The sequence below is a fragment of the Diplotaxodon limnothrissa genome, linkage group LG12, assembly GCF_057381915.1.
Source record: "Diplotaxodon limnothrissa isolate DT_005_m linkage group LG12, D_limnothrissa_male_GT1.1, whole genome shotgun sequence".
NCBI lineage: Eukaryota > Metazoa > Chordata > Actinopteri > Cichliformes > Cichlidae > Diplotaxodon > Diplotaxodon limnothrissa.
Genome location: NC_140607.1, coordinates 23,376,823 through 23,392,188, shown reverse-complemented (window position 1 = coordinate 23,392,188; position 15,366 = coordinate 23,376,823). Strand labels below are relative to the sequence as shown.

General features: G+C 40.2%; 1 protein-coding gene across 1 annotated transcript in view; it reads left to right on the top strand.

Annotated features, from left to right (window-relative positions):
- The first annotated feature begins 1,965 nt into the window (after positions 1-1,965).
- nipbla (NIPBL cohesin loading factor a) overlaps positions 1,966-15,366 on the top strand; it is a 29,396-nt gene continuing 15,995 nt past the window's right edge. The window contains exons 1-16 of the mRNA XM_085367352.1: positions 1,966-2,322; positions 3,836-3,904; positions 6,579-6,728; positions 7,198-7,363; positions 7,916-8,016; positions 8,155-8,260; positions 8,424-8,587; positions 10,117-10,265; positions 10,458-10,548; positions 10,765-10,986; positions 11,138-11,386; positions 11,513-12,240; positions 13,637-13,850; positions 14,337-14,513; positions 14,657-14,830; positions 15,162-15,323. Coding sequence (XP_085223478.1) covers positions 6,665-6,728; positions 7,198-7,363; positions 7,916-8,016; positions 8,155-8,260; positions 8,424-8,587; positions 10,117-10,265; positions 10,458-10,548; positions 10,765-10,986; positions 11,138-11,386; positions 11,513-12,240; positions 13,637-13,850; positions 14,337-14,513; positions 14,657-14,830; positions 15,162-15,323 — 2,767 coding nt within the window. The 5' untranslated portion in view covers positions 1,966-2,322; positions 3,836-3,904; positions 6,579-6,664. The remainder of the gene's footprint in view (positions 2,323-3,835; positions 3,905-6,578; positions 6,729-7,197; positions 7,364-7,915; positions 8,017-8,154; positions 8,261-8,423; positions 8,588-10,116; positions 10,266-10,457; positions 10,549-10,764; positions 10,987-11,137; positions 11,387-11,512; positions 12,241-13,636; positions 13,851-14,336; positions 14,514-14,656; positions 14,831-15,161; positions 15,324-15,366) is intronic.

Sequence of the window (15,366 nt, the reverse complement as noted above, 5' to 3'; positions counted from 1 at the left end):
TGCATGATTATTTTGTTTTTGTTTTGCTTTTTTGAATAAAAAAAAATAAAATCTTTGGTTGTGTGTTTATTGTTTGATCATGATTATCAGAAATGTGAAATAATCAGTGAATTCTTAGCTTTTGGAAATCGCATATAAATTGAATAAATCTTTGAAATCCACTTTTAGCAGTTGTGAACATACTGTCAGGAATGCATTCATTCAAGGTTATAGGAGGAAGAAAGCAGACCTTGATTCAGTTCTTTATACATTACATAAATTAAAATAAAACATTTAATCCTGGGCAGGTCTTAAAATAAGGCAAATAAAAGTTCAGATGAATTACTAAACATGGCATATCAGATAGTGTCATTATTTATGTAAGAAAAAGATTTGGTCAAAAGGCAGAAATGGAGTATAAAAAAGGAATTATTAGGGTAAGTAGCAGCAAGGAGCTGCTAATCGAATGAACTTTAATAATCTGTCATCAGCAAGTGTGAGGACCCCTATAACAGCAGGTTTTGGCAGTTTGCTGGTCTGAAGCATTCAGGTGTGTTTACACAGTGCCCAAGAAGAAAGCCATCAGCAATGATCTTCGAGTAGAAATTGCAGCTGCCCATCACTCTAGGAAGAGTCTTAAGGTCATTTTCCAAAAATGTCCCTTCTTCTACAGTAAAAAAGATTATTCACAAGTGAAAAAGACAGGTGTAAATGTTCAAAAGAGTGGACATCCAACCAAATTCACATCACGTGGGACTGTACAGTGCTCAGTGAAACGGCAACAAAACAAAAACAACAACAACAACAAACGTACATTTCAGACTCCGCAGGTCTCAGTTAGCATGTTCAAGTTCATGACAGCACATTTTGAAAAAGATTGAACACGTATGACTCATTTGGTAGGTTTGACAGGAGAAAGCCTCTTCTCTCTAAAAAGAAAGTGGCAGCACATCTAAGGTTGCATCTGAATAAACCATAAAACCTCTGGAATGTCCTTTGTACAGATGAGATCAAAGTGGAGATGTTTGGCCATAGTACACAGTTCACATGTTTGGAGAAAACCAAACACAGCCTATGAACACACACAACTCATACCAACTGTCAAGCATGGAGGTGGAGAGCTGGTTATTTGAGCTTGTTTTGCAGCCACTGGACATTGGCACCTTACAGTTGTTAAGTGATAATGAACTCTGTATAGCAAAAGAGTCAATCAAGGTGTTGGCACAGTCAATGACCATACATCAGCCCATTTGAAATGCTGTGGAGGGAGCTAATGAGAGCTGTGCATAAATATATGTTCAGTTATCCTGGACAAGACTGTGCTGAGCAGGTTAAACAGATTTTTGTAAATCAGTTAACATGCTTCTCATCCTAATGTAACTCAACAGACACACAAACAAACAAAAAGAAAAACAAAACAAAACCCCACATGTATGAAAAGGGAAGCGACGCAAAAAAAAAGGCCCGTTAAATTTCATAGCCGCTAAAGTAAAGTTAATGTTAATGTAGTAACAATGAAATAATATGTTAACACTCTGAAAGAGGTATGCTTCACGAGTAGTTTTACATCACTTATTAATCTGGTATTCTGATTCCAGTAAAGTATTCCTGCTTTGACTTTAACACTTTTAATACAACCAACTGAAATTATTACAGACCGGTGCACTGTGTATATTTTTAAATGCATCTACATAAGCTACATGTATGGGGGAGCGGGGGATTATACTGATATATTTGTGGTAATTTCATTGGCTGTTTATTTTTCAAAAAATATATTAATAATTTGTTCATATGGGTGTCTGTAGTATATTTACCAAATCCAAAATTTATAATTGACTGTAAAGTAAACAGGCCACTGAAAAGAAACTTGTCTTACAGCGCTCCCTAGGGGCAAAAACACGAAATGTCGCATGGCATTTTGTTTGGCGCCGATGGAGGGAGTCACTCCTGAGATCTTTGGTCAGTCAGACGGCAGAACTTCCGGTCGGCATTTTGTTCTACGAGAGGAGAGCCTCTTGATGATCGCAACAATCGTCATATTTCTCATTTACTGTCGAAATTGGCTGCATTCATTGATTATGTCGGCGCAGACCGACTGAAACTCCGAAGAACGAATGTTTCCCCATGATTGTACGCTGAAATATTCACCCTTGAGTGACGGAAGAAGAACGAATCAGCCCGACCCGGATTATTGTTGATAGCTAGCAGGCTAGCTCATCGGCTAGTTGGCAAGCCACTAGAGTTCCTTCTGGAGGAGCTGCGAGAGAGAAGAAAGGGGGAGCTAGAGATACGGACACAAACCAAGCTAAAACATTCCCCTCCCTTTGAACGCAACATCCGAAGGTAAATATAATCACACATCTGTATCTTTAATCCAACTTTTAAAATTCCGACTATTATCAATAACGTTGATAAATGTTCTGCCGCGAGACCACCTACGGCGTCGTTAATCGTTGACCGGGAGGTAACGGAAGCTAGCGAACTAGCCAGCCAGGCTAGCTTAGGTGTGTTTTTGCTGTGCCGAGGCGCACGGCCTCGACTGGATGTCATTTGTCGAGCCCGAGGATTGGGCCGTTGCCACGGAATTAGGAGTCTGTGCCGTTTTCTTTACATCTATTTACAAATGCGCCGTTTCCTCCCCGAACAAAATGGAAATTTGCTAAAAATTCATAAACTCCTAGTAACGCTTCCTTGTATTATTTGCATTGCCTTCCGTTTATTTGAACGAGCAGCAGCATTAGGAGCTAACTGACAACATTTACAGCTAGTTAGCATAACTGGCTAGCTATTAAAACACGACTATTGTTGTTAGTGAATGTTGGGCAGCTAGCGTTACTCATCTTAGCTGCTATACTCAGTGGTAACACTAGCTTCACGCTTAGCTCGAACGATCCAGACAGTCAACTTCTTGGCAGTGCAAAGGTTGGAGAGGTTTTGTTCGCAAGTAGCGAGCTGCCGCTTGCAGTTATGCTAAGATAAACATTGAAATTGATGGTAATATTAACTGCACGGGAGCTAACTTTTTTGCTGTTATTATTAATGCTGTTTGACATCTTAGCCTGTGTTTCGGGTTATTGGAGCCTTTGGCAGGGCTAGTAGTGGTTTTGGTGGCGAACCTGCTGTGAAATATTTTGACTATGGTTCGCGCAGAAACGTACTCTGCCCCTGCTCTTCCTTGCTTTACTGTTTGAGTTAGGTATGCATGTTGTCAGATATTTTCCCCCTTGACCAGAGCCAGTACAGTTTCGTTGGCTTTCTCGAATTAGCCAGTGTGCAGAATGTGCACGGGGGCTGGCGGCTTCTGGAGGATGCAGCCCCCACTACTACCGCCACCATCACAGTGCATCTGTTCCTTTGTGCTGCCTCCTGCCTGTCAGTCTCACAGCTGTCAGCCAAGCCCCTGCATGCATAGGGAAACCACTCTACCACTGAGCATGCTAAAGTTGCCGCGTGCTAATGCACTGTTTACAGTATCCGTCTGTCGGTACCCTGCAACAGTTTTGCCGCGCACGATAAGTTTTGCCTATTAGGGATCGCATGCTTTCAGTTCATGTCGCGTTGCAGTATGTTGTTTACATATTTGCATGGCTTTAGTGATGTGCGGAAGTCGATCAAAACTTGTTGCTCTCTCTTAGAAGCCAGTGCCACACACTTTTCATTCAATTTTACGGATAATGTAGTGTTAACGAGATGTTCATAGCAAAACAATAATGCAGGCACTGGCATTATTTTACTGTTTTGGTTTAGCTCCATTGGCTAGCTGTAAGCAGAACTTCTTTTGAAGTCTTTACAACTAAGAGTAAAATGTAGGTTTAGATTACAGAGTCTGATGCAAAGCTGTTTTCTTTTTCGGCAGATTGAAGGACTTTTTTTTATCTGAAATGTCAGTGAGTCCACAGGAGACTGCACAGAGTTCGTCAAAAAGGTATCATTAATTTATATTTGCAAAAGCTTAAACTACTTACCCTTTATATTGACATTGTTGTTATTTCCTGTCTTGATTTTAAAAATAGTGTAAAGTGCAAAGTATCTTGTCAAGAGGTTTCGGCTGCATTTTTTCTTTGCTTGTGTGCCCCACACACACATTTGTCAGAGGTTAAGGATCTAACAAGCAAAGGGATTTCAATCCAAAAAAAGGGCCACAGGTTTTCAAGGTTTCTCACAGCGAGCTGTATGTTTTGAAATGAGTGATGTTTAGGTATCAGGCAATGTAGTTAAATCGTAGTAACACAAGATGAATCCCTATTCAGATTAACAGTGCTTTTGGTATTAGAAATGGTTGTGGCTCATTTATGGAAATGCATTATCTTGAGGCTGTATAATATTTAAAAACGTGTGCTGAGGGGCAGTCATCCCGTGTCAGTCTTAGTCCTTTCATTTAGCTGAGTAAGGCAAGCTTTTAAAGTTTTGTTGATGTTGTCCTATTGCATTTACACCCCTTCCTCAATATTTGTTTGTGTATATTTTGCATTTCTGCTCTTAGGAGAGGTGTGAATAAAATACAATGTCACATAAATCAGTGGTTCTCAAAGTGGGGTTAAGGACCCATAGCCAAGTGCTCTGCCAAATACTTTTTACAGAAAATATTGCTCTGTGTCATTTAGAAGCATGGATTGCATATTTACAGTTGGGAATCATTTGCAGTGTGTTCGCATTACTCCCTGCCTCTTAAGTGTTGTTTTTTTTTTTAACACAGCTACAACTGTTAAGATTTGAAATTACATTAACCATTATTTACCTGTAATAATAGGCTGGAAAAAGTTAATATAGCAAGAAAAAAGTTAAAGTAAAACAAAAAGGAGGACAGAACCTGGCAGGTGTTAAAATGTAACACAGTTTATGTTCAGGTGCTAATATCTGTTGCAGTTACAGTAGGCTCAATCATTTTATGCGCTCTCTCCCTCTCTCTCTCTCGTTCTTTCTTTTTCACCTTGCACTGACAGCAGTGTGTGTGTGTAAAGTCTGAAGCGGTGAGAGCTACACCTAGGCCTTTGTCACACAGCTGTTTGACACACACACACACACACACAGTATGCGGTGGTGCAGGTGGATAATGCCCTAGTAACCTGCAGCAGTTCTGGGTTGAACAACATTTCTGTTGGAAATCCAGCTTCACTTTCTGTGATACTTGGGAGACGGGAGCTGCTGGTAGCACCCACAAATGTACAAACAGCTGACTATTGAATAGCACTCAGAAAGTACTATTGCCTAACCAGATAACTCAGTAGTATTACTTAGTATTATGTGGGGATTCAGGAAAAATTTGTAGTGTATTTTTAGTGTGACATGTATGTCATGTAACAATTAGTTGTGTTGATGTGTAACTTTGTGACCTGAGGGCTATACGACAAAGCAAGTACACACTCAGACACAAAACTAAAATTATGGATATCCCAAAAGTCTCTGGCAACTTTATGAAAAAAACTTTTGTTAAATCAGGCTTTTTTTCACAAAGAAAAATCTGACTTTGCACATGTTTTCATAAAGAGAATATACTGATACACATTATGAAGAATAATCACGAATTGCAAACAAACTGCAACGTGTCTGCAATTAAGACAAGAGAAGAATATTCACTTGTATGTGCTTATTTTACCACTCAATGCACACTCGGAGCTTGTTTTTTTTTTCTGAAGTGAACACTTTACATTAGAGCTCTTAACCTTAAAAAAGTGATATATTTAACATGATTCCCAGGAAGTGCATTTAGGTCCCAGACTGTCTCATGTTAAAGCACAGGGCAGTGTGGAAAGCACTTTAGTTAATTGACTTAGCAATTAAGTTTTTGTTTTGAATCATCTGTGTAATAAACAATAGTGGAGTGAAATTGAGTACTAAAAATGTTTTTACATCACAGACTGTATGCTTGTCGGTTTGTGATGCGTACAGTTCGTGCTACTGTACCTGCTTGGCTTTGTACGATGGCATTACGGCTCATTGGTTTTGCATATATAACGTGCTGTCTTCCCTCAGTTGAGAATATCTGTCACCGAAAGGGTTGCACATGTTGCAACCAATTTTAATCAGAAACTTTGAATATAAAAATGAGAGATTATGAGGCCAGATTGAAAGAAAGCCACCCTTGTGACATTGAAAACTTGCCACACACACAACATGCCTCAGTAACCATTAATCACGCCTTGTGGTACATTCCTCAGGATTCAGTTCTCGGTGCTTTTGTATCTGTGGGGCATTTCTTCAGTGACACAACTAACCTGCGCTTGTACTAGCTGCATGGCATTACTAAATGCTGTGAAAAACGTAAGATCATAATTGAATAACCAATGAAGAACACAGCATTTTATTTTGATTGACACGCTCTAGCAGGACATTTATTACAGCGCACACCATTGCCACATGAAACGCAATGTCAGCATAAAGGCAGACAGAAAAAAACACAACAAATATTTGGGTCTATTTTTATATTTAAATAATATGACTAATTATAGCATTTTTGTGTTAAATAATTTCTTTGTATACATTTTTATGACCATTAACTCATTTTGTAATTCTGTACTGCAGCAGTTCTTTCTCTCTTTTCTTGTCCATCACTAAAGCTGCTTTTGTCTTTCTCTTACCGACCTCCCTGTCTCTGCTAGGTGCCAGGAGATGTGAGGACGGGTGTCGTCCATCGACCCCCTGATCTACCTGTGTATCAACACACTCCCCCACCCTCACCTTCAGCATGAATGGGGATATGCCTCATGTTCCCATCACCACTCTTGCTGGGATCGCTAGCCTCACAGACTGTGAGTGTCACATAGTTATGTTACAAACACAAGTTTTCACAGTTCTGTTATGTCTTCTCTCCCAGTGTTAAGTCCTAAACTGCAACATTCGGTCTGAATTTTTAACCTTAATTTATATTCTATTCCTTCCTAGTTAAATTTACCCTTTTTAATTTTTCATATTTATTTCCTATCTTATTCATAGCCTTTTCCTTTTTTTGTTTTCTTTAGGTCACGAGCAGTTGTCCAAGCATTTCACTACATATCGTACTGTGTATGACTGTGTACGTGACAAATAAAATTTGAATTTGAATTTGAACAGATGTAAATGTGCAATAGTGATTACATGCACATTTTTTTTGTTTTGTTTTTGTTTTTCCCCCCATTTACTTCTGCGTCTCTAAACTTTTCTGAGACCTTATGTCCTGTATTGCTCACATTTTAACTCCTAAAATGTATATTTGCTGAAAACTCTCTCTTCTTGTATTAGTGTTGAACCAGCTGCCCCTCCCTTCTCCTCTACCTGCCACCACCACTAAAAGCCTCCTATACAATGGGAGGATTGCGGAGGAAGTCACATGCCTACTGGGCTGCCGGGATGAGAATCTGGCCTCCCAGCTAGCCCATGGTCTGAACCAGGTCTCCACAGAGCACATGTGAGTATATAAGTGTCTGTAAGACAATATGCTGTCTGGATGAACAAAGACAAAAGGCCAACTAAAAAACAAATAAACAAAAACCCCAACATGTTTTCATGGAAATGTTTTGGCTGTTAAAGCTCAGACGTCAGGATAACTTGGCTTTAAAGCTGATTTAAAGCAGAAGAGATGCTTTGCATTGCTTAATTCTTTAACTAATTAAAACACAAAAGATTAATTTTTAATGAATCTGAGAGATGAAAGACTACCATGAATGTTAATGCTTCCACTGCGGGAAACTTTTCTAGGTGCAAATACTACACATAAAAAGCCAAAAACCCGTGTACTGAAGAGAAAACTATTTGTGTTCTCTCCAGGTGCTCCAGTTTCCAATCCAGTTCAAAGATGTTCATGTTATCTTATTTGCTGATTCCGAATTGGCCATATAGTCAAATTTCTGTTTACTGCTTAAAATGTATTCAGCATTTTCTTTCTGCTTTTGACATTAAATCTGACACTTTTCTAATCTGCCTCATTGTTTTGATGTGAACTCGTTTTGTGTGTTTTCAGAGAGCTGAAGGACAACCTGGGTAGCGATGAACCAGAGGGAGATGCACCACTGTTGCTGCAGACCATGCTGGCCAGGAACCCTGGCATCTTCAGGGAGAAAAGTATGGGCGCAATTACTTGTTGCACATTAAGTCGTTATGTTACTAATATAAAAACAAAAAAATCAAGCTTTGTGTTTTTGGTTTTTTTTTTTTCTATAAAGGTTATTCATTTCAATTCTCAATTTTGTTTCTAAACAGATGTCATGCAGCAGCCAATGGTACAACCTTTTAAGATGAATTCCATGCATAGCCCTGCCCAGTCTGCAAACTTCCAGCCAGCTGCGATTTCTCCCAATCCACCAAGGTAAGATTGACAAGAATCTGGTTTATTCCAACTTTAAATTTTAAATGTTAATTAAAGCACAATACAAATACATCATGTTTGAATTTAAATAAATGTTTGGGTTTTTTTTGTTTATGCAGTGTGCTTCTTCTTATTTTCTGTCCTTACATTTTCTCTATTCTAGCCGGTTTGTGACACCTCCGACGGGTTCCAGTAGCCGGTACATGGGCCAACAGAACAGTCCAGTACCCAGCCCATACACTCCTCAGAGCCCTGCCACAGGTTACATACAGCAGTATCCCCACCAACAACCACCCAGCTATAACCAACACCAACAGATTCAACAAGGTGAGAACCTGTGTTTAATGTTAATGCGCATGCATGGAGACTCAGAACTCATCATTAATTTTTTTTCTAATGTTAAACTTGCGACTAAGTCTGATGGCGTCTTTGTTTGATTTTGTCAGCCATATCCGTAGCTTTGGCTTCTGGAAACTCTGTTCCCTTTGGATTGAATAATAAGCAGGGGTTTGACTGAATTCATATTCTTCATACATAAATCGAATGTACACTGAAGTTCTCACATCAGATAATTGTGGCTCCTATAATTAAATATAATTTGTGGAAATATTTATGTTTTGTATTTACAAGGCCATTGCTGGTGTACACAAACATGACCTTTTTCTGTTAATTCTACGTGTGTGTGTGTGTGTGTGTGTGTGTGTGTGTGTGTTAACAGTGTTGTTCGATTCTCAAATATTATATTTGCGCTTATACACAAACAGGTTGACTATACACTGATTAGGTACACATTTTAAACTGTGCATATTTTGTGTTGTTCTCTCTTGTTCTGAAATAGCTCTGACACATCTGGGCATGAACACTGGACCTCTGGGTGTCCTAGTGTTTGACACATTTGGTCTGTGGTTTGTGGGGTGGAGACTGTGGATCAGCTGTGTTTTGGTGCATCGAGATTACATTCTTCGTTTATGCCTTGGAGAGTTATTATAATTTTTTTTTTGTTGTTTTTTTTTTATCTTGACATTTTTCACAATTTAGCGTAGTTTCAGTTGGTTTCCAAAAATATTTGTTGTTTAGTTTTTATTGTTTTAAAATGTTTAGTTTATTGGTTTCTGTGCTAGTTTTAGTCGTTTTGATTATAACTGTATGAAAGGCATATGTCAGGAAAAACCTTTTGAAAGCGGTTTCACCAAACAGCACAGCCTCATCAGGCAAGTTGAAATGTAGTTTTTTTTGTTTTGTTTTTAAGTTGGATTAAAATTAAGGCTAGCTTCTCCAATTTTTTCTAATATGTGTTTTTTATTTTTAGTTAACTCAAATCTTTCTTCATATCTATTGTTAGTTTTTAGATTAGTTTTAGTAAGGTATAATAACCTTGATGGCTTGGGCTTTTATTCACCTTCTTGTTCCATACTTGAACAGTATTTATGGTGTGGTGGATACATTGTCTTCCCTGGGGAGGAAGTTGTTGGGGAGTGCTATTACAAAAGGGGGCACTCGAAGTCAGAACTCCAGTTTCTCCGTTCAATTGTAACAAAATCATGAGTTATTTACATGTCAGCAGGTTTAATCTTGTAGCTCATTATTTGTATATGAAACCTAACTTCTGATTGCCTTTCTATATGGTCCTGATGGTTGAAATTATTGATTCACTTATTTTTTGCCTGATGAAATCTCTTTGAGGAACTTCGAAGCATTTAAAAAAAATCACTGGTCATATGCATACTTACTTATTTTATCAGCAATTTTTGGGTACACCTCCACTTCAAAAGAATTGTATTTATTTTGTTTTAATCAGCAATGTTTGTATTTCCCTACTAGTGGATAATAATAAAATAATGTCTTTTTTCTGCTAGTGTCTGTGGCCAGTCCCATGGTTCCAGGTGGGATAAGAAACATCCATGAGGGCAAAGTAACAGGGCAGATCCCTAATGCTGCCAACCACCACTCAGACAGACATGGTACTGAAGATTACCTGAACATTGTACATCGACTGGGAAATGAGGTACAACTGACACTGTTTTTAAATAGATGAATGTGTATTTACTACATACCACAATAAAACCCTGAATATATTTATCTGGTACAATTTATTTAGGTCTTAACAGTAGCTGTGTTGATATAATTGAGAGAAATGTTGAAAGTTGAGTGTAAAGGTGTTACATGCTAACTTGTTTGTATTGTCTCTCTTTTGGAGGAGGGTGATTCTGCCATGAGAAATCCATCTTTTCCTCTGAGGTCTCCACAGTCAGGCTGCTCGCCAGCTAGCAGTGAAGGAACGCCCAAACGTAAGGACACTCGAAGTGGAAAGGAGGCACTACAGTGCATACACTTTGCTTACCTTTTCTTCATTATGGGAGAAGCTGCTACATAATCTGAAACACTGCGGCTGTTATCCCTCATCAGAGAGAGATGTCTGTATTTGTGTAGTTTAATGTTTTCTGAAGAATGTCACTTTTTCACTACTCTTATCTCCTCTTCCTTGTGTTCTTCCTTCTTCACAGCGGGTTCTCGTCCCCCACTGATTCTCCAGTCACCACCCCCGTATGCACCCTCACCAAGGGAAGGAGTACCTGACCAGAAACAGCAGCTACAGCAAAGAAAGAAAGTCCCAATAGTAAAAGAGGAGAAAGATATGTACGACATTGTTAGCTCTCCAAACAAGGACTCAACAAAGCTCACCCTCAAGCTGTCCAGGGTCAAGTCAAATGAGTCGGATCCCCCAGGTGAGATGTTGTTTTTCTCCATCAGTTTCATAGCTATTTGATCTACTAGAAATGCTGATGAGGTACATCGTGATGCATCATTTTAGATCAGCAGGACTACCACCACCCCTTTTAAATCCAACCATGTAAAGTGTTTCTGTTAATATCTCAGGTGATGTTATGCCAGGCATGGATCAGAACTCAGACAATATGGAGGCAGAACTGGGCTTTCAGCAGGTTCCTGTTCTCCAGCAAAATCTGGGAGCGCGGCTGCAACATCAGCAGCAAGTAGGTGGTGCCAGTGGACTTCAGCCTCCCAGTTCCCCTTATGATGAGGCAGAGCTGGATGCACTTGCTGAAATTGAAAGGATAGAACGAGAGGCTGCTAGTGAGAAGTGCTCCAAGGAGGTGCAAGATAAAGGTGTGTAAGAGAAGTTCACATAGAATTAACATTTACATATAACTCTACAGCTAAAAAATGTTTTGCTTTGAATTATAGCATCTTGTCATGGTATTTAATTTTAATTACTTGTCTCTCTCTTTACAGACAAGCCACTGAAGAAGAGAAAGCAGGACTCCTTTCCCCTGGAACCAGGTGCAGGGGGACCAGGTGGGCCCACAGGTGCGCCGGGGAGCGGATCAACAGGAGGGGGCAATGCTGGCAAACTGACTCCGCAAGAGGCCACTGCAGCTGGGAACGGTGCCAGCCGCCCTCCCCTCATGGTGAGCATCGACCTCCAGCAGGCAGGCCGAGCTGACGGTCAGCTCGACCCCTGTCTGGCTGCCCCTGTCCCTGCCCTTGAGGCCCAACGCTGGCCTGAAGAACCAGCTAGTGGGCCAGCTGCTGTGGAGGGTTCTGACACAGTTTTGCGATTGAAACCAGATGGACGACCGGAAGTCATCAAGAACAGGGTCGATAAGCATGACAGCAGGAGAGAAGGTCGGGAATCCTCAAAGCACAGACATGATGAGAAGTCCTCAGACAGACGTGGAGAATTGCCCAAGTCGTCAAACAGGGACCGTGAGTCTGACAGGGATAAGAGGCATCGGAGTGAGACTGGCCGAGACAGGCGGTCCCCTGATTCTCGCTCCCGAAGCGATCGAGATAGGTCTGGCTTCAGGGCTTCCTCCACTGGAGACCCTGGTCGGAGCAGCAGTAGACAAGATGGTTCCAAACTCCCCTCGTCAGCTTCTGGTGCTAAACTTCCAGATTCTTTCCCTGCTCAGCTTCTGGGAGGGCATAGTGGCGCACTGAAGAACTTCCAGATCCCTAAGGTGATCTGGGCTGATCCAAAACAAATATCTACCCACCTACCAATCATTCAGCTGTCACTGCCTGCAATCTCACAAAACCAAATCATACCATTATACACTCTTTTGGTTTTAGTTTCCCATTTGTCAGCCTTTTTTTATTCTCGGTGTTGGTCTTTAATTTTCTTTAACACATTAACCACACTTAACTGTCTTTTAGAGTAGAAAAAGTAGAGGTAATTATTTTGTTTATCTTGTATGAATGAAAGCAAGCACATTTAAAGAAATCTTCCACTGCTGTTTTTTTGTGGGGGGACTGCATGCAAGTAAATCATTTCTGTAAGCACTTCACCTGGTTGAGTGTGACCCCTCTGCCAAAGGTTTTGTCCTTCCTGGCTAGTCCTCTGTTTGGTTATGTACTAGGCCTGACTTTCCTGTCCATCTTGACTGGCGATGCCAAAGAAAAAGGGCACAAAATGCTTCAATTTCTATGCTTAAATTATCCAGACATAATCAAACTATATATGCACTCTCTTCAGATTAGAAGTTCAAATGGTTGAAGTTCAAGAGCTCTCTGTGGTTAGGATAGAGGCGAGGCTAGACTTGGAGGTAGAGCTGGACAACACCAGTGGTTCTGTAGTGAATAGACATCTGGAAGTTCTTAGTAGTACTTAGCAATGATTTAGCTGGTAATTGACAGAGCATGTCTGTCTATGGTTGTGTAGGAAAGGCTGCCAGTGCAGTGTTCACTAAGAATTTATGACTGTCCTCACAATGGGTTGACTGTGAGGACAATCATGGGAAAAATCATGTTGTAAGAAATTTTATGCCCAGATTGTTGACATGACGTTGAAGATCAAGAGTGGTACGATGACTGAAATGATGTTAAAAATAGCTGGTTAGGTATTTAAATGTTATTCAGTTACTAAGGATTTGTAGACTTGACAAAGCTTCTTAAATATATTCTTAATGTGAACAAAGGTTGCATCAATGAGCTGCTGCTCACTCCCACTTTTCACTTAGCACAATTAGCACAAATTACTTGTTGCACTGCAAGCGCAATACAAGTGGGAACATCCAAAATTGCATCCTAAGTTTTGGCTAGTCACTCCCAATTAGAAGTGGGACTGCACTGCAGTGTCGACAACACGATGTGTTCACTGTTTGTTCTACAAGTTAAGACCTGGATATTTTTGGAAAAACAGTGGAATATATCTTTGTGCTTTGCTATCAAGACACTGGAAACTAACATCAAAATCACCAATTTCATTTCAGTTTGAGTCATTATTCACACCTTATTTTCTGTTCTGAATGAAGCCCATGTTTTCTTTCTAATTGTGTGAAGTGTGGAACATATTGATTTTTGAACTTGACTATACTGGATGTTTTTTCTCACTCCTATCTTATTTTTTCCTCCCAGATCAATCGTGACAAGGAAGGCAGTGGATCGACTGAAAGTCATATGTGGGGCCAGCCAAAAGTTAAACTGGAGAGGCTGGGATTGGTGCAGGACTTGGAGAAGCGCCCCAAGCCTGTAGTGGTTCTAAAAAAGCTATCAGTTGACCAGATCCAGAGGATCATTCGGCACAGCAAGTCTGGAAAGAACCGACTCTCCTCAGGAAAGTCCGGCAAAAGTAAGAAGCTGTTTTTAAATTATATTTACAATGTGTTTTTTCACTCTATACCAGTGGTTCCCAAACTTTTTTTGCTAGGCCCCCCTTTATTTTACAAGAAAAATGTAAAGCGCTGCTCCCGACGAAGGAAAAGCCAATTCTGCAGGGGAGACCTACCTTGGCACTTGTGCAGGTGAAACCAAAGGGCAGATATGTTTCACCATATTTTCTAGTCTTTGGCTTAGAATGAAGTTGGTTTGGAAACATATTCACTTATGCTTCATCTCCTGCTTTGCGTTTCTGTGGGCGCCCCGCGCTAGCAGTGTCCAAGCGTTTTGTTTTTTCCCCCCCCTTTTCATATCGCGCCCCCCTACCATGGCTCTGCCCCCCCCCCCCCCCCCCCCCCCCCCCCCACTTAGGGGATGGGCCCCACACTTTGGGAAAGTCTGCTCTATACAATGAAATTATTTTGCTAATAATTGTATAATATTATTGTCAAATTTTCAGGTGGTATGGACCCAGCAGTTTTGAAGGAGCTGCCCCCAGAGCTGCTGGCAGAGATCGAGTCTACCATGCCCTTATGTGAAAGAGTAAAGATGAACAAGAGGAAACGAAGCACAGTAAATGAGAGGCCCAAATATGCTGAGGTCAGCTCCGATGAAGACTATGACGCAACTGGAGAGTGTGAGTCAATTCATTCAATTCTAACTTATACCAAACTATTTTTTGCAGGTTCTTTTACTAGATGTGAGAATTTATTTATTTTTTTAAATTTAGCTTCTTTTTTCAGAGTTTAGGCCTTATTATTTTATGCTAAATCTCTACAGCTGCAAGGAAGCGGCAGCGCAGAGAGAAAGACAGAGCTTGGGAGTTCGAAGAGAGGGAGCGCAGAGGGTCAGGGGAACACCGGAAAAGTGGGCACCGAGACAGCCGCCGAGGATCAGGGAGCCGCTACCGAGACTCATCTGAGGAAGATTCGCCGCCTCCGAGCATGAGTGAAGGTCTGTAATTTAAGTGCTACAAATGGTCTTTGTTTCCCTTCTGAAACATGTGTAGTAGAAGAGATTATTATGCCTTTGTTGGGTGTTCAGAATTAAATCAAACTGCCATTTTTGATTGTGGAGTTGGGTGTTTACATGTTTAAATGCATAAAAACACCTTAATTTTGCTTAATAGTATCAGGTAAATCTGATATGTGAAAAACTTGACAGCAGATTTTTACAGTAGATTTTTTTTCTTGCACACCCCCTGAAAAAAAAATAAAATTTTTTTTTAATTTTAATTTTAAAATTTTAATTTTAAAAATTAAAAAAAATTTTTTCTCACACTTAGTTGCCAGAAAAATGAAGATGAAGGAGAAGCAGAAGAAACGGAAAGCTTATGAACCCAAGCTGACCCAAGAAGAACTGATGGACTCTTCTACATTCAAGAGGTTCTTGGCAAGCATTGACAACATACTGGAAAATCTGGAGGATGTGGATTTTACTACTATGGGTAAGTATCAGTACTGACTGTCAATGTGGGTATGTTGGTTTTC